This window comes from Papaver somniferum, chromosome 4 (genome assembly GCF_003573695.1).
Source record: "Papaver somniferum cultivar HN1 chromosome 4, ASM357369v1, whole genome shotgun sequence".
In the NCBI taxonomy this organism is placed as follows: Eukaryota; Viridiplantae; Streptophyta; class Magnoliopsida; order Ranunculales; family Papaveraceae; genus Papaver; species Papaver somniferum.
The window spans coordinates 75,048,204-75,066,534 of NC_039361.1; the positions used below are offsets into that span (position 1 = coordinate 75,048,204).

At 38.6% G+C, this 18,331-nt stretch overlaps 2 protein-coding genes across 2 annotated transcripts; one reads left to right on the plus strand and one right to left on the minus strand.

The window, feature by feature from the left end:
* Positions 1 to 10,197: 10,197 nt before the first annotated feature.
* LOC113275930 (urease accessory protein G-like) lies at positions 10,198 to 13,951 on the plus strand. The gene is made up of 6 exons (XM_026525515.1): positions 10,198 to 10,576; positions 11,188 to 11,248; positions 12,241 to 12,442; positions 12,898 to 13,019; positions 13,175 to 13,279; positions 13,703 to 13,951. The coding sequence occupies exons 1-6, from the start codon at positions 10,332 to 10,334 to the stop codon at positions 13,787 to 13,789; spliced, it is 822 nt and encodes a 273-aa protein (XP_026381300.1). The 5' UTR covers positions 10,198 to 10,331; the 3' UTR covers positions 13,790 to 13,951.
* A 515-nt stretch (positions 13,952 to 14,466) lies between these two features.
* Positions 14,467 to 17,436, minus strand: LOC113275929. Its single transcript, XM_026525514.1, has 5 exons — positions 17,309 to 17,436; positions 15,908 to 16,360; positions 15,599 to 15,824; positions 15,384 to 15,476; positions 14,467 to 15,071 (listed from the first exon to the last, which is right to left on the minus strand). Exons 2-5 carry the CDS (start codon positions 16,349 to 16,351, stop codon positions 14,956 to 14,958), a joined length of 879 nt encoding a protein of 292 aa, XP_026381299.1. The 5' UTR covers positions 16,352 to 16,360; positions 17,309 to 17,436; the 3' UTR covers positions 14,467 to 14,955.
* Between the last annotated feature and the right edge of the window lie 895 nt (positions 17,437 to 18,331).

Below are 18,331 nucleotides of genomic sequence, written 5' to 3' on the forward strand. Positions count from 1 at the left end.
TTCACCTTTGATTGGACGGGACCTACAGATAAATTCAGATTGACATACCCATACGTGTTGGTCTGGTTTCCTTCGAAGTCTGTCATCGTGGTAGGCTTCTGTACGATCTTTCCTGGGCGAACCTTGGGTGTCCTGAGAGTCTTGAGAGTAATCATATTCGAAGACGCTCCCGTGTCGATGAGGGCCCTATTGAACTCTGAATCCTTGATGCGTGCAGTAACATGTAGGACCCGATTGTGACCTTACTTAGCCATCATGTATTCTTCTGTAGATGTGACATTATTCACAGACATCTCTGGCGTTTTTGAGACTTCCGGACGCAAAGGAGTTAAGTGCACATCCAGGGCTATCTGGTTGATTACATCAAATGTCTCCGCCCGTTGATTCTTCGAGAGGTGCAAAAGTTCGCATAAACTTTCCACTAGAGAAGCCGCTTCATGATCCACTAGCCTTTGGTTCGTAGTGAAGCTACTGACTTGAGGAGGATCGTTGTGAGGATCAGTCCCAAGTGTAGAAATCTCGGTCACAGGAAAACTGCACTTCTTTGATCAGGTCCATGTTCTTTGTGTGAATCCCCTGCACTCGTGCCAATTCGATCAATGTTGGGATTCTTCCAGCCGTGCCGTCAGACATACTGTTGGAAAGAGGAGCATTTTCGTCGGAGGAACTCTGACCGGGATTTGAAGTTGTTGGGGAAGCCCTAAGACCAACCATTTTGAAATCAACCAAATGGAATTGGGTATTGAAGAAATTGACTTCACAACCGAGAGACTAATCTCCCACTGTGGTCGCCAATTGTTTGAAGGGTGAAAACTGTTTCTGCTGGCTTTGGTAAATTTGGGTGTATACGGATGAGAAACGAATCTAAACCCTAAACAAATGCAATGCTCGGGAGTGCTTTTGATTTGAGAGATCAATCTATACAATTCTGGCCTAAACCAAGAAATGGTCGTTCCAGACTTGTTTCAGTCATAAAGTGAAGAAGATGGGGTTGATCTTAGGGAGGGAAGCGAAGAAGGTGTTGAGATTATGAAGGTGTTGGATGTTTATGACTTGTATCAGAATGATGAACTGGCTTGCACAATAAAAGCTATCAGTTCTGGTGTTTTCTGGATACTGATGACAACACTTGGTTTTTCTGTGTTGTTCGTCCTTTTTTGAAAATAGGCAAATGACCTATTTATACAAATCATTGAGCGCAAACCTCATCTCGTAGGAAGTGTAGGAAGTGGAGTGACAGAGTAGTGGGGTCATGCAAGTGATCGTCACACGAACACGTTTTTGCCCACTTTTCTCATCATCGTTAACCGTCCATGCCTCCTGACACGTTCTTGTGATGGCGCGTTGCACGCTGCACGCTGTAAACCGCCAGACCAATACCCCAGTAAGTATCCCCCAGTTTATGACATGCTTGATGTCTCGAATGAGTGGATCGTGGGACCCACAGAAGTAGCATACGGTTTTAGGTTAAATAACTGAGTTATTTAGGAAATCGATATTCATGAAATATGGTGTATCCTCTATGCATGTAATGCATCGAATATAATCAATATGTATGAAGCATCTCTTTTTAAAGATTTACGGAGTAAGTCGCGGATTAAGAGTCTTAAAATAGCTGCATGCCCAACCATCTTTGAGTGATCGTTTGGAGGCCGCATGGGCGGGCCATCCCTTGGCCAATCACTCCTTGCGGTAGAGTGACGGACGGTAATTACCAAGGTGCCTTTTTGACCATTTAACTCTTAGCCTAAGTTGTCCGACCAAGCTGGCAAAGTTGGACGGACGAAATGATCTGCCGCACATGTTTGCGACCGATGGATTTTAGGGTTTTAAAGAGGTGCGCAAGCATCACTCTTTAGCTTGACCAAAATCAATCATGGACAAAGTTTTTGGTGGGACCGACCCGGCATGCGCGTAGACGGCCTGCCGGTGTGCATGTCCATGCCACTTTGTCTCATGAAGGTGCGATTTAGGTATAACAATAACATGGCTTCAATAGATATACCAAAATAAAAGAGCTAAGTATGAATCAATTGGGATAAACAAAACATCAAAATTAGATAAGCAAACTTCACAAGCGAACACTGGTTTGAGGGATTCTAACATATAGAAAGGGACATTCGTTTTTTTGTTTTTTTAAAGCAAGTTCAATATGAATGTATTTAAACCCGAATTAGGTATCCCACCTGTTGATGGTGGATTTTCGACAAAGGTTAAAATCGTAAAATCACGATCTTGCATGTTGTTGAAACGACTTCAGACACTATGTGAAACTCATATTTTAGGATACGTGGAAGCTCATTTCACAATCTCTGACTGAGCGTACACCCTCTCAGTACCCTGCATAAATACGTGATTCGTAAAGCCTCTCAACCGAGCTTTTCGACACACTTTGCATATTTCATCAACACTTCTACATAGAATTGAAATGATTGGACGGATCTTAAACATATTTCATGCTAGTATAGATCCCTAACGTCTTCAGGATGCCACACTGTTTCCTGACTATGTAGAGTGCATATGTATAGATACTTAATAATTGGGCGGTTCCTAGACATATTGCATGCTAGTATAGAGCATTGACGCCTTCAGGACGCCACACTATTCCCTGACTATGCAAAATCAATATTCAAAATGAGTATGATGTCCCCTCCATCTCATACCTCGATTCCGAATAACATGCTCCTAGACATATTGCATGCTACTATAGAGCCATTCATAGATTAAATTCTAGCGCACCATTCATCAATAGAATTTCTAGAATAATTTATTTTAAATCATTACTCTGTGTCAGGGCTTGTCATCAGCTGGATTCCACGAATTAGTAATAGATATCCATCTCATTACTCCGTTTCGTGGATTATTCTCAGCTGAATTCTATGGATTAGTAATAGATATTCAACCTATTTTTTTACTCCGTTTCATGGATTATTCTCAGCTAAATGATATTTTCGGGCATTCAGGCCAGCCCCGAGAAAACGGTGCGAGTGTACTTAACAATAATGCACGAACGAGCACCCAAATGCATGAACGAGCATTTAATCATTCTTTCACCAACCGGTCTACAAAGGATTTCGGTGTATGCTCACTCAAGCACCTGGGGGCTACATGGTCGGACAAACATCTCATGTAGTCGGTCCATCTTTCACTCATTGGTTAATTTTCAGTAAATCATCAATTGATCAGTAATCGTTCAAATTAGGGTTTCAAACCAAATGCTTTGTAATTCATAATTCTGAGAAAGTTCGAACTCTAATAATTTTATGTTGATCCAGAAGTCAACATACTAATTAATTATACAACATTAGGTCCAGCTACCAGTATTTTAATTAATATTTTATTTGGTACGCTACAAATAATTAATCAATCGAGCAATATTATTTTGCTCATCTATCAACAAAATACGTGATCACCTGGGTGCATAACTCAGTGATTCAACTATAAATTGCTCGACCGAGCAATATTTCTCATGTTGATTCAACTATCAGCATTCAAGAATTCTATTGATCCAACAATCAATATTCTAATTTAACGTTTGGTCCTGCTACCAACATTTTTACTCGACTGAGCAACATGGTTCGAAAGGAAGACCATCCAATATTTTTGATTCCTTCTTTGTCAATCATTCATGATATACTAGATGAGCATTCTGCAATATCTTTGATTTCTTGTTGAATACTCGACATATCAAAATAAATCCCCGATCGAGCAATTTCGTCGGATGCTCGAGCCAAATTATAAAAATATCATTATTACTTCGACTGGTAAAATGATATATCACAATCCATATCAAGACTCAATGTCTTTCCATTATTCTGTCTCAGCAGACACCTTATGCTCAATCCATGATTCTCATAGCATACCACATTCGTTCATTATGCTAGACTCATCAAGGCTAAGACTCATCGTATAGTCAAGTCAACAATTGACTAAGTAAATACACATATGCCTCACAGACTCCACATTCGTGAGACATCAATCACATCACATGGGAGGATATTCACTAGGGTTTGGTATGGCGTCCTACGACACGTGTGTACACCCATGATGAGAAATGTGAGTAAGTCGTGCAAGCAATTGAGGGAATTAGCAAAGTAGTGGATGGACAATCAACCAAGTCTCCGCACGACATGGAACTGGTTCAACCACGATTTCTCACTTTCCCACTATTTAAATCCAGCAACCATCACACTTACTGGGATCAATGTATCTACTATTCTTGCAATATAAATAAGTCTCTGAATTGAACAACCAAGAATTCTCATCTGAACAAGAACTCTCAACAGAGCAGAATTCAATCAATTAATCAAAACTGACTTGAACACAACAATTCACTTGCAGAAATCTCCAACATATCCACAATCCTCGATCATCATTGATCTCACACACACTTCTCAGCTTCCTACCTACAGATCGTCCAACATCCCTCTTTGTGACCGAATTGACTCTGGAACGACCATTGTATTAGTTTAGGATGGAGCCCTACAAATTGATCTCTCGAATTCAAAGCACTCCCGTGCAACGCGTTTGTTTGAAAAAAGGTTTAAGCAATTTTCTCGGTCGAGGAGTCCCCTCCTGCACGGTCGTTTCTTCACGTTCCTAAAAAACTAGCAAATCGTTTTCTCCCATCAACACCACCGCCTTTCAGTTTTTTACAAAAAAAAATTCGCAGAAGGATCACCCAAATAGAAGAGCATGTCTCAATTTGTTCTCTACCAACCAACAATCTTGGTCATATGAAGGTAGAACTCCCACACCCCATGCTATTTTTGCAACCATCATAGATTCAGTGGTGTAACAACAATAACACCATTAATTTTCTCGGATCTTTAGAGAATGAATGCATATGAAGATAAAATATAAAATCAAAATGTTGAGTAACATATCGACTTTGTAATCCGTGAATTGGAAAGTGTGGGTAGTAAGATACCAACATTCACTTTGGACTAGCAAAAGCGTGTTCATATGTCTCATGTGATTTACAAAGTTGACGTGATGCAAAAGAATTAGTGAGACTCTTTAATTGACTCTTTACAAAGTTTTCTCCCATCAACACCGCCGCCTTTCAATTTTTTACAATTCCTTTTTCGCAGAAGGATCACCCAAATAGAAGAGCATGTCTCAATTTGTTCTCTACCAACCAACAATCTTGGTCAGATGAAGGTAGAACTCCCACACCGCATGTTATTTTTGTAATCATCATAAATTCAGTGTTTTAACAACAATAATACCATTAATTTTCTCGGATCTTTAGAGAATGAATGCATATGAAGATAAAATATAAAATCAAAATGTTGAGTAACATATCGACTTTGTAAACAGTGAATTGGAAAGTGTGGGTAGTAAGATACCAACATTCAATTTCGACCAGCAAAAGCGTGATTTACAAAGTTGACGTGATGCAAAAGCATTAGCGAAACTCTTTAATTGACTGTCGCGGGTAGTTGGTTATACACAATTCCTATCTCTCCTCACCCACCTTTTATTTGCTGAAACTTCTCTCGCTTAGGCAATTTGGATATGTATGTGATTGGACCTTTATCTAAATCAGGAAGGATAAGACTCTGGTTTTTCATGCTCATATTCAAATTTTTGACTGTATTCTCCTAGAGATTGATGCAAGTTTTGGAAGAGTCTGTAACTGCAAAATATTCACTGTACACGTGGTATGATCTCCGATTCGGAGAACAAGATTAAAGATAGAGAGAAGTCCTGGAACATCCTACACCTGCTTTCTCTGATCACGAGGTAGATTTGAATGAATGGACAAGAAGCTACCACGAGTCCATGATGCGATGGGCTAGTTATAAAGAGTCATTACACGCATGCATAAAAAGTCTACACCGCATTAAATGCGTTCAACCCCCACCTAACCCTATCGTCGACGTGTCAGAATGTCAGGGAAGCACTCGGTCCCAGAGAATCGAGGAAAGGGTAAAGATAGCAGGAGGAGTTCAACGGTCTCCGGTCCTAGAGACAAAAGCAAAACTCAGGGGGATCCAATCAAAGCTCTATAAATAGAAAGCTCTACTACCGGAAGAGAGTTTGGACTTTCAGGAATATGAGAGGAGAGTTAGGAATATATGAGTAAACCGGTTGTATCATGTATTTTCTTTTTACTTCCATAGGTTCTTTGAACCTTGTAACCTTTAACCATCACAATAATATTTGAAACTCATTACCCCGTGGATGTATTGAACCACGTAAAATCTCATATGTCATTTATTTATCTCGCACCTACTTTTGCAGTAGATTTATGATTATCATGTCCGTTAGATAGTTAAGTGTATACTCGATCCCATACAACGATTTCGTTATTGCGTACTGTGAACCTGACAGTACGTGAACCCAACTATATCCACCAGTTGGGTTTTTAGCGAACCCGACTATATCCACCGGTTAGGGTTTTTAGCGGTTATAGAGTCTTGCTAAAAAAAAATTCCTTTCGAAACATTTTCTCGAGACAACATTTTTTGGTTAAGTAGAAGAAGAATTAGAGTAGTGGAGCCGAGTAGAGAATAAGGAGACAGTGCGGTCAAGTTATTGCTATTGTGTCGCCCGGCATTAGAGCAGTTCCTATGGAATGAACAAACTCCAAGTTTGTTCATTTTGCTCCTATTATGGAATGAACAAACATGAAAAATGGATGTTCAAATCAATATATTTGTTGATTTGAACATCGAGATGGACAACCCAAGGCGCGCATGTGGTAAGGACGGGCGAGCTTCCTACGAACGCTGGCGTGTGAAGAAAAAACGCCAGCGCTTGTACATCCAACGCACATCGTCTGTTAAAACGCTAGCGTTTTTGGTAAACACGCCGCGTTCTTTCTAAGAGCGCTAACTGCTCTTCCCATCCCGGCACCATTGTTCCTTTCATTTCCCTATAATTTTACTTCGTCTACAGACTTAAACTCACACCTTCTTCAACACTACCTCAACATTACACAATTTTCATACCGTCTCTAACTTTTCTTTTTCTTTTCAAACAAAACTATTCATATCTCTTTCATAAAAATTTCATTTCCATATATTGCATCTTTAACAAATATGGAATCCTCACAACAACAATCACAACAATGATCACAACAACAAACACCACAACAAACACAACAAGAAACACAACAATCACAATAAAGGAACAAAAGAATTCGTGGTCCCAAGTATATGATGGATGAAGACGAGTCACTTTGCGGAAATTATGTATTATTTACATTAGATGAAATCAATGGTATGTATCAAGAAAAAACCTTTTTATGGCAACATTTTAGAAAAATTTGGTGAATAAACCGGTAACATTAATAGACGTGATGTCGAAGGGTTGTGTCATCGTTTTCACACAATTCCAGCATCCGTTTCTGAATATGTAGTTTTGATCACTCAAATGTGGAACAATAGAAAAAGTGGTGAAGGCGAACCAGATGTGGAACGAAGATGTCGGGAAGAGTGGCAAACATCCCACAAAGGTTACAGCTTCCAACATGAAAATTTCTTCACCACTTTGAGGGTGCTTAACAAGTTTAATCCATACTTGTTGGAAGGTCATCAAGTGCTTGCAAGATCACCACATGGTTCGATCTCGCAGGATTTTCAGAATGGAGGGCCTGCTTCCTCACCTGATGGAACTCCAGGTAGTCAGGATCAACACAATAGTAATCTAGACGTTAACACCACCTCCAAGAGAAGAATATGAGGTGGTCAGAAAGCTGCAAAAGCAGCGAGAGACGCAGCCCAACGAGCAACAGAAGGAGGTTCAAGCGAGTTCAACTATGTTGATCACAAGGAAATGGAGATGTAGATGGAGGAAGATAGAGTCAGGGACTGTGCCATTGCTTTAAATAATCAGCAGAAAAGTCGTCTTTCGCGAGAGCTAAACAAGTTACTCTCCTTGGACATTGGCAAAATGAATGAACGACAATATACTGTATGAATTAAGAAAATGGATGCGACCGAACAAAAACAAGTCCAGGCCGAACAAGTCCCCCCCAACAAACTGAAGTCCCCCCTCCATAAACCGGCCAGTATGTGAATGTGGAAAAAGACGAAGATGATGCCTCGGAAGAAAATGAAGATGAATACAGGCTTGCTAACTGATTTTAATTGTTGTCTAGTTAAGGTTAATTTAATTCAGTGTAGTCGTTAAATTTAATTCAGTTTAGTTTAGTTTAATTTAATTATACTCATTTATTTAAAGTTTATTTAAAATTACTTTTAATATAATTGCCTCAATTTTAACAAACAAATTTAAATTAAAAAACATATTAATTAAAATAAACAACAACACTAATTTGAAAATAACATCTATCTGTCTCTCCCTCTGCCTCGCCCCCGCGCATCGTCTGTTGCTCCTTTTAAAGCCCAAAGGTGCTTAGTTAAATCTTGTCTTAGTTGTGCATAGATTCCCCGATTTTGGAGTCTGTCAGTGGCAAGTCTATATTCTCTTGCCGAGCGCCCATGCTCTACCACTAGATTCGGCCTCAATACTTCATCTGGAAAAGTAGTCCAGGTCGGGTCACGCCTGCTTTCTTCAATAACCATGTTATGCAGAATGATACACGTCAGCATAATTTTGTTGATTTCTTGAATATCAAAAACGCGTGTCGGCCCAGCTATGATGGCAAACTTCCTTTTCAGTATGCCAAAAGCGCGTGCAACATCCTTTATGCATTTCATTTGTTGGGTGTTAAAGTACTTCATATCCTTCGAAGACGTGGGACCAAAGCATACCTGTTTATAAGCTTAAACCATAGTTGACCATTCTGGATAGATTCCGCCTGCTAGATAATAACCCTGAGTGTAGTGATGATCGTTGATGGTGAAATTACAGTGCGGCGTGACCCCATTCTTAAGATCTTCAAACAATGGTGACTTATATAAAACGTTGAGATCGTTATTTGAACCCGGGAGTCCAAAAAAGTCATGCCAAAACCAACAATCATAAGTAGCCGAAGCTTCCAAATTACAGTTGGTTTTGGATAATGACCCTTATATGGCATGCCCATTCTACAGGACACGCATGCCACGTCCAGTGCATGCAGTCAAGACTACCTAGCATTCCTGGAAAACCCCTCTCGGTTTTTTCTGCAGTTATTCTTTGAACATCTTCCTGAGTAGGCTTTCTTAAAAAGGTTGGACCAAAATGCTCGACTATTGTTTCACAAAATAATTTGAAATATCTAAAGGCGGTTGTTTTTCCCATACGGATGTAGTCATCCGTAGAATCTGCTGGTACCCCGTAACATAGTATACGGAGGGCCGCAGTGACCTTTTGCTCGGGACTAAAGCTTTGTATATGTCGTGTATCATACTGATAATTAAATAAAGGTTGTACCTGACGAAGCTCCACAATAATCCTTTGCTTCAAGTTGCGGCTCATGCGGAATCGTCGCTGAAAATCCTCATCGGAATAGACACAATCATGATAAAAATAATCATGCATCATCTTTTTATGGTAAAAGTGTCGATCTCGCCACGTCCATCTTCTAGTCGTAACTTCATATGGCTTTAAAGGCTTTGGTATCATCCCAGATTGTAATTGCAACATAAAATGTCGCCTTCTTCTATCTTGATTGCATCTTCATCCATTTGATGTAAAAATTTCATACACATTTCTTCCTCTTCTTCATACAATATTTTAGCCATCTCCATATCTTCCTCAGAAGAATCAAAAGCAGAATTCATGGTTGAAAGTTGAAAGAAATTGAAATTAAGAAAAGATTGATCGGATGAAAGATTGTTGTGAATTTGTGAGATCATAATCGAACCATATTTATGGAGGTAGAAACTAGTCGTTCCGGTGACCGTTGGAAAGTAGCCGTTGGCGTCCTTGATTCCAACGCCAGCGTTTTTTTTACAAGCACCAACGCTTTTTCTACGAGCACCAGCGATTTAACCACGAGCGCTAGCATTTATATTACGGTCGCACGATTAGTTATCTAACGCCCAGTGCTTTGCCACAGTGGAAAAGCTAGTTTTGCCATCCACCTGGCTCAACAAAAAAATGGATATGGCCATTGCCATAGTACCGCCATCCTAGGACCACCATTTTGGTTATCCCCATGGTCCTTCAAATTAAGCTATACCGCCATCTTAGGACCACCATTTTGTTTATCCCCATGGTCCTTCAAATTAAGCTATTTGCTTATTCCATTGGATTCACCCTAAAGCCAATCACTCTCGGACTGAGGAGCTAAGTTCAAATATAAAAATTCGTTAGGGGGACAAAGAACGAGTACTTATCAGTGAGTATCACAGGTCAGGGAGATCACCGTTTCTCTCCCACACATCAAACTGACCAGTTAAAAACTCTCTGAAGACGAAGAAAAGTCTCCGATGGCATCTGAAGATCATCAACATACCCATGACCACCATCACCATGATCATGACCATCATCATGCTGGTGAATCCTTTACGGGCAATGATGGAAAAGTTTACCATAGCCATGATGGATTGGCACCACACTCACATGAACCCATATACTCACCAGGCTTTTTCAGTAGAAGAGCTCCTCTACTTTCCTCTAGAGATTTCAGAGAAAGAGCTTTTACTATAGGTATTGGTGGTCCTGTTGGTACTGGGTAAGTGAGTAATTTTAAATTTTTTTTTTTTTTTTTCCTTCTTGATTTTCTTTTTCTTTAATTTGGAGGTTCATGAACTTAAATTAGCAGAATTGAACAAAAACTTTGTTTTATTTTATTATGTTCGATGTTAGATCAGTGAGTTTTCATATCCAATTATAAGTTGATTTTTTATAGTCTTGCTTACTAGGGTTACTGAAGAAATTGTAAGAATTCATCGAGTGTTATATGTTTCTTATCTGGTAGTTTTATTTTAAATACGCGCTGAATGTTTACAAGTTCATTTCTTTGTTCAATTTGCATTGTATCATCATTCTTCGTCGACGTACTAAATAGGAGAGAAAATCGTTTTACTTGAAAAGGTTTTTCTACATCATGCTTTAGCTACCAGAGTTCTCAAGTGTAAATTAAATATGGTAATAATGTGAAACCACATCTTTTTGCAATTGGATTGCTACCTTTTGAATTTTGACTCAGACATTGCGATTCCACTTTGATTAACAAGCTTCTGACCTCAAATCTTTTCGTAGTTTTCTGGTAATTTTATTAGCTTCTATTATAAAGTCATAGAATTTGTATACATGGACTAATTCAAATCTCAATTTATACAGGAAAACTGCTTTGATGCTGGCACTGTGTCAATTATTACGTGACAAGTACAGTCTTGCAGCAGTAAGTATGTTGGGATTTTAAAATGTCGATGGATAGTGTAGTTTCTGTTTTCTTTGGAAATATGAGGGGGTTTAGAAGACGCAAACCATAATGGATATTGTGATTTCATTTCGTCTGCCATGATCTTTTTTGTGTTGTTGTCATGAGCATTGCCGCAGAGGCTCTATTTCTAAGTTCTAAAATAGTGCATATTCATTTTCATGTACATGATTCTGGAAAATTCGATATTGTACCAAATGGCCAATTCTTAGATCATTGTATCCAAAACCGAGGCATAATTGCGTTGACAGGGAAGACTAAGGGTAGATTCAGGATTCTCGATTTAATTGTATATTGAAGTAGAAAATAGTAGTTTTGATCGTTAAGTGGCTCCATTCTTCATTTCACTGTAAGTCCACAGGTAAGGAGTTAGTACAGACAGCTGAGCATACAAGAGACGTGAGTTTCTTGAGCATAAAAGTAAAGTAGAAAGATGAGTCATGAGTCTTTTCACTGTATATGCACTTTGATGTAGACTACATTCTATCACCATGGTTGCGTAGGTTATAAACATTAGTACGTCTCCCTTGAACATATCAATTAGACAGTTTGAGCCTTCTCTTCCTCTCATCGCCAATCATTTCATTTGAAAAAATCTCTATGAATTTCAAAGTTCCCTGTTTTACTTTGGTACATTCGGACTTCCAAATCTACCAATCAGATAAATTCTTAATTAGTAAGATGAAATCCATCGCTTATCATTATATTGAATGAACTGTTTCCCTCCTAAATCATTTATGTGTGACTTATGCTAACAAATGAACTTTATAAGACAAGAGGCAACACTTTATTGCCATCTGGTGATTGATACACGGCTTTTGTACTCTTTATATGTCTATCTCTATCTTGTTTTGGGTTTCCTCCTAATAATTCAGAACTCTATCGGACTCTTTTTAACACTGCATCATTTTGTTGTTTTTAAGGGCTTTTTTTTCTTCGTTTTATCTTTTCAGGTGACAAACGATATATTTACCAAAGAGGATGGTGAGTTCCTTGTGAAGCATGGAGCACTTCCAGAGGAAAGAATACGTGCTGTGGAAACCGGAGGCTGTCCACATGCCGCAATTCGGGAAGATATTAGTATCAATTTAGGTCCTCTGGAAGAGCTATCCAACTTATACAGAGCTGATATTCTTCTTTGTGAATCTGGTGGAGGTATTTTTCGATTCTTTCCTTTTGTGTAGAAATGAATAGTTTGCTATAAATGTCAAATGAGATAGAAATCGATGACTTCAACTTGTTTATTTTATGTTTCTTGGATTCAAAACTAGAAGTGTGAAACCTGAGGGATATTTGAATCTTTAGACTGTTGATCTTGTATGTTCGAGATTCAATTTTGTTGTATGATAAAATCTTTAACAACTCGGAGGCGCTGAACACTAGAATCTGTATGACTTCGAATGCAGTATTTTATAGATAGGGAATACCCACAACTGGACAGGAAGTAGAAATTGAATACTGAATTTGTATAATGAGCAGTGTAGATTTTTATGGACTGAAAATAGAAAACACAGCTGAATTATTGAGAGCTATCAGTATTAATGGTGGTTTTACAACCAAACTTGGTAAGCTTGTTTCTAATTCTATATCTTTGATTTGTGCGCATGCAGATAATTTAGCTGCTAATTTCAGCAGGGAGTTGGCTGACTTCATCATTTACATAATTGACGTGTCCGGAGGTGATAAGATTCCTAGAAAAGGTGGCCCAGGAATTACTCAAGCAGACCTCCTTGTATGCCCTCTGTTAAATCTTATGCTTGCTACGTTTTGGTTATTGTTGCTGAATTCATGATGGTCTTCAATCAATTCGTATTAGTGTGAGACCTTTAAAAGTCTTACATTATCTTTTAATATGGTTTTAACTGTAATGCTGTGTGTGTGTATTAGGTCATAAACAAGACTGATCTGGCTGCAGCAGTTGGAGCTGACCTGGAAGTCATGGAACGTGATGCTCTTCGGATGAGGGATGGAGGTCCCTTTGTATTTTCTCAGGTATATACATTTATTCTTCCCGTGGGGTGTCTATTAATTTAGTACTAGCTATTTTGTACACGTCTTCCAGCTGTAAAATTCATGACAAAAACCTAATGATGAGTATATGTGTGATGGATATGGTGACTCTCTTTCATGAACTACATATTCAATAGAATACCCGCACGAGGTTCTATTGCTTTTCCTACAGAACTTGCTAAGATCATTCAAAAATTTGATCCAATAGTTGGAACCTTTAATCCCTAGCTAGAAGTTTATTTCATCTCTAATGCCATACAGAGAGGATGATCCATAGTTACCGCAGGTCATTCTTCACCATAAATGAGCATTAACTGAAATTCATAAGCTGCCTTGTGATATCTTATTGCGCTTTTCTACTGGTTAGAAATCCACATTTAAGGTTTGAAGTGATATTTAATACAGGTGAAGCATGGTGTTGGTGTTGAGGAAATTGTGAACCACGTTTTACAAGCTTGGGAAGTAGCGACAGGGCAGAAGCGCCGCCATTGACCCTTAATATCAAGTGTTTGTACCAGTACCACTTTTTAAGTTTGTACCAAACCCGTTGTATATCTAGCCATTTTGCAAACCTTGGCAAAGTTTTGGGTCTTCGCCCAAGATTAATAATTTTCAACTATTTTAGTTTGATACACATCTGGAAGCTTTGAGCCTCAATGAAGTTTAGAGATGTTGTACATCTCCTTCCTAACAGAGAAAACAAGACCACCAGATGTCTTGCATCCTCAATAGCTTGATCCAAAAAGAGCAGGCATTGCGAGGATCACACCACACTAAAGGACCCACTAGTATCAGGCCATTAACATGGTTTCCAAGTGTCAAGGCAAGGTCAAGGGAAGTAATCAACCTGTTGGCCGTCAAGGAAAGTGATCAACCGGTCGGCTGTCGCTTTCAGATGATCTACAACTGCCATACGCAAGTTGCAAGCCTAAGAGATGACAACTCTGTTAAACATTCTGCCATGTTAAACTTTCCGGCAACTTATTTACCTCAATTCAATGGCTAGAACCTATGTATATACCACAGCATTAAATGCTGTTAGAATGTTCTACTCACATTTCTTCATTTGTCTCAAGGAATGGCGCTTGGTACATACTTGTAACCCAATATAGTGAAATGATTATCCTCTTCACTGTCCTTAAGATGCATTGTCATTCATCAGTTGATCAATTTGAATTTAAGCTTCAGCTCCTAATATATAATAACAGCCGTTTCGTTACTGTCATAGGCAGGTTTTAAACATTGAACTACAAAAACTTCGGATTTAAAAAAAAAAACTACAAATACTTTGCAAAATCACAAGTTATTTCCTAACACACCATCCCTATATGTAACCTAATCCTCACTTCTACGAGAAACATGAACAAACAAAATAAGATTAGCAACCCTGTTTCTTTCAATTGAGATTGTTCTTTCAATTTGACATCAATCTTCGATGTCAAATCTGCAGAGATGAGCACTGAGCACTCGCTAGGAGTGCAAGTTGAGAAGAGGAGGAAACCGGCCACCTTGATATTGCCATAGCAATAGAAATACGCTGCCTATGATAGTATTTCTTGAGGTTTCCTGTGTTCCCAATATGAATTCACTCAAACAGGTTTCAAAAGATTATAGACCTGGCAGAACCTTCCCTGTTTGTGGACCACTCACACCCAATTTTAATGATCGAACCTTAAATTTAATGAATCTCGTATGTGATCATTCCACATTTCAGCAGCAATAGAATCCCGCAACTCTGAAGCCATCTCTAACTCCATCTCACTGCAAGGGAAGTCTGATAAATAGCTGTCAGAAACATGTGCTACAGGTTCTTTCTCAGCAAGTGTTGCTGTAGGCTCGGTGTGCTACCATAGTGCATCTTCGCACATATTGAAAAGCCAATCTTCGCCTTTCTCCTTCCGAATGTAATTATGTAAAATGCATGTTGCTATTACTAACTTCACCTGAGTTTGTAATGGATAAAGTGGTGCCGCAGTTAAAATAGGGAATCGTGCTTTCCATATCTTAAATGTGCTTTCTATGGTGCTTCGCAATAATGAATGCCGAAAATTAAACAACTCTTGAGAATTTTGGAGATCGTCAGCACCTGAAAATTCACTCAGTTGGTAACGAACACCAGGATATGGAGCGATAAAATCAGGCGTGTTTCTGTAGTCCTCATCAACCAGATAAAATTTGCCTACACAAAAACAAATAAATAAGATGATATCTAGTAGAGAAAATAACTTGCATAATTTCTGATAACAACTACAAAATTCAGTAAATTGCAGTAGCATGTAAGAGATATATGACTAGACATACCTTCAGGAACACGAAGCTTGCTATGCCTTGTAAGTGCAGCATTAAGTACACATGAATCTGTTGCTGAGCCTTCCCAGCCAGCGAGAACATACTGAAACTGGGAACCAAAGGAACAAGCTGCCATAACATTCTGTGAAAGAACTCCATGCCTATTACGAAAAGGACCTTGCTCATCGACACCGACCATAACTGGAATATGCATCCCATCTACCACGCCTACACAATTCTAAGAAAAGATAGTGTGAAGTAAGACTCAATTAAGCTACAAAATAGATGGCCTTGACAAAAACATTGGCATGTACCAGATACCTTGAAATAGGGATAGAATCGGGTATCTTCTAAAATTTCTTGAGGGCACTCAGGAACTTGAGAATCAAAGTAATCTGAAGAAAGTGACATAATTGCATTTAGCACATTGTTGAAATGGCGACTAATGGTTTCACCGGAATAATCAAACCGCTTCTGCACTGCTCGAATACGTTGATTGTGGCCAATTGTATACAAGAAAATAGCTAATTGCTCCTCAACCTTGATCCTATTTGTGTGTCGCAATAGTCCTTTAGTTTGTAAAATGACACATAAATTGGAGAAGTGTTCTTTAGTCATACGAAAGTTCTCGCAACAATTTGTGTTGTCGTGACCATTCAATACTTCTTCTACAAATTTCCTACCATTCGGTGCTGAAGGCTGAGATGATTCTTTCTCTATTTGGTCTAACAACAGAATATTTTCTTCATCATCGGAGACCTCCATTTCTTTTTTCTGCATACATAAACAAGGGAAGCATATAAGCCCTGATTGGTTGAACATCCATTCGCATCGTTAAACATCTTTCTTCTATACTTAAATGTCAAAACCCTTAATCATCATTTCCCTACTGAGATACAGCTATTTTCATCAACCAACCAGACTAAAAACAACTACTTAGATTGGCTGCTATGTACACCTTCAAAACTTCCATACAACTGACACAAAAGAAAAAATTGCAACCACCACACCATGAAAACTCATATGCTATCACTGTTATACTACTCCAAACTAACATGAATAGTTCTTTTAAGCAGAACCCACGTCATTACAACAGGAAACATGGTCACATGGCAACTGATCTAAGCGAGTAGGCTGAAAGTGTGTCTTGTGTACGATAACACTAATATAATTAACAGAAAAATAGAAATATAGAAATATAGAATGTAAGAGTGTCTAACTAGCAGCATTTATGAAGAAGTCAGTGATTGAAGAGAGCCTAGTTCGGGCATATGTCCTGATGGCAGTATTACTTGCTAATCAGAGATGTATAGTAAATGCAATTAACATGAAAACCCCACTACCTCTCCTAACCATTTCTACCAAAATATCTGTAAAATTGTTTCACATTTTCATAAGAATTATCATCTTCATTTCTATTTATCTTACAGGAATCCAGAAAACATGAATTAAAAGTTATTCCAGGTTGACAGGACAGAAAATCAGCTAAAGTTATAAAAATTGGTTAAAGGACTGTGAAAAATTAGAACTTTTTAGGGTTGCTAGACACCGGTTACAGAATACAGAGGCAACAAGCAGCCAACAACATCCAATTAATTTCACTAAGAAAAAAGACGAGATCAACGCATTAATTAGATCACTATTAAAATTTCACGAGACAATTAAAAAAAGGGAAAAAAAAAGGAAAGAAAAAACTATTCAGTGATTAACGAAGTCACTAACCTTTAGCTCATAAAAACCATTCCAAGTTTCTCCGGAAAATCTTAGGGCTAGAGAGGAAGAAGTAGAAGCAACAGTTACTTTGGGAGGATACGACACTTGGGGAACTTTTGTTTTGAGTTGAGACCTGATTCGGGGATTTAGCTTGGGCTAGCGATGAATAAAACGGAATATAGGTCACTATGAAGTGAAGGATGGTGGTGAGTGGTGACCCTCAGGCCTCCTAGAGACATGGCTAAAATGCCAACTTGCCTAGCTCAGATGGGCTAACTGGCTCGTCCACTATGGAAAGACAGTCTCTAATAGAACCGTTTTTTTGGGCACCAACCGTTTTTTATTTGGGCACCAACCATTTTTGGTGGGGAACCATTATGTGATAAGAATATCTGCCTACAGTAATAAGAGGTGTCTTAAAGAGTGGAAATGATTAATTCACCTTTAACCTAATTTAATTTATAATTAACCTAATTGAAAAAACGGGGGAATAACAACCACACCCAATAATTCGTTCGGCAATTTGTATGGACTAAACTCCAATTTAATTCCAAGAGCATCAACTTAAAAGTGAGACTCAATCAAGAATTATATCAAAGAGTTTATTTTATCTCTTTCTCAATAATCAGCAAATCAAACAGATAGAAATCCGCGAGCCTGATTGATATGAGAAATAACTTGGACGGTACCAAAGACCAATGCCCAAGTGTCAATCAAGTTCTATCCAACAAACAAGGTCGGATTTATCAACTGATCGAACTACACACAAGCTGTGATGTTTCAATTATATAAATAAATATAATGCCGGGAAAAAAAACACGGACACCAGAAATTTTGTTAACGAGGAAACCGCAAATGCAGAAAAACCCGGGACCTAGTCCAGAATTGAACACCACATTGTATTAAGCCGCTACAGATTCTAACCTACTACAAGTTAACTTCGGACTGGAATGTAGTTGAGCCCTAACCAAGTCTCATACTTATTAAGGTACAGTCGCGTTCCTTACGCCTCTAGAACCACGTCGGATTCTG

Bases quoted from the DNA above. Each gene is read 5' to 3' on its own strand.
- LOC113275930 (XM_026525515.1), top strand. From the start codon at position 10,332: ATGGCATCTGAAGATCATCAACATACCCATGACCACCATCACCATGAT. The intron at 13,020-13,174 runs GTATGCCCTCTG...TGTGTGTATTAG, and splicing joins TTACTCAAGCAGACCTCCTT to GTCATAAACAAGACTGATCT. The intron at 13,280-13,702 runs GTATATACATTT...TATTTAATACAG, and splicing joins GTCCCTTTGTATTTTCTCAG to GTGAAGCATGGTGTTGGTGT.
- LOC113275929 (XM_026525514.1), bottom strand. From the start codon at position 16,351: ATGGAGGTCTCCGATGATGAAGAAAATATTCTGTTGTTAGACCAAATA. The intron at 15,477-15,598 runs GTATGTCTAGTC...GTTTTTGTGTAG, and splicing joins CAAGCTTCGTGTTCCTGAAG to GCAAATTTTATCTGGTTGAT. The intron at 15,072-15,383 runs GTGCTGACGATC...GCTATTTATCAG, and splicing joins CCAACTGAGTGAATTTTCAG to ACTTCCCTTGCAGTGAGATG.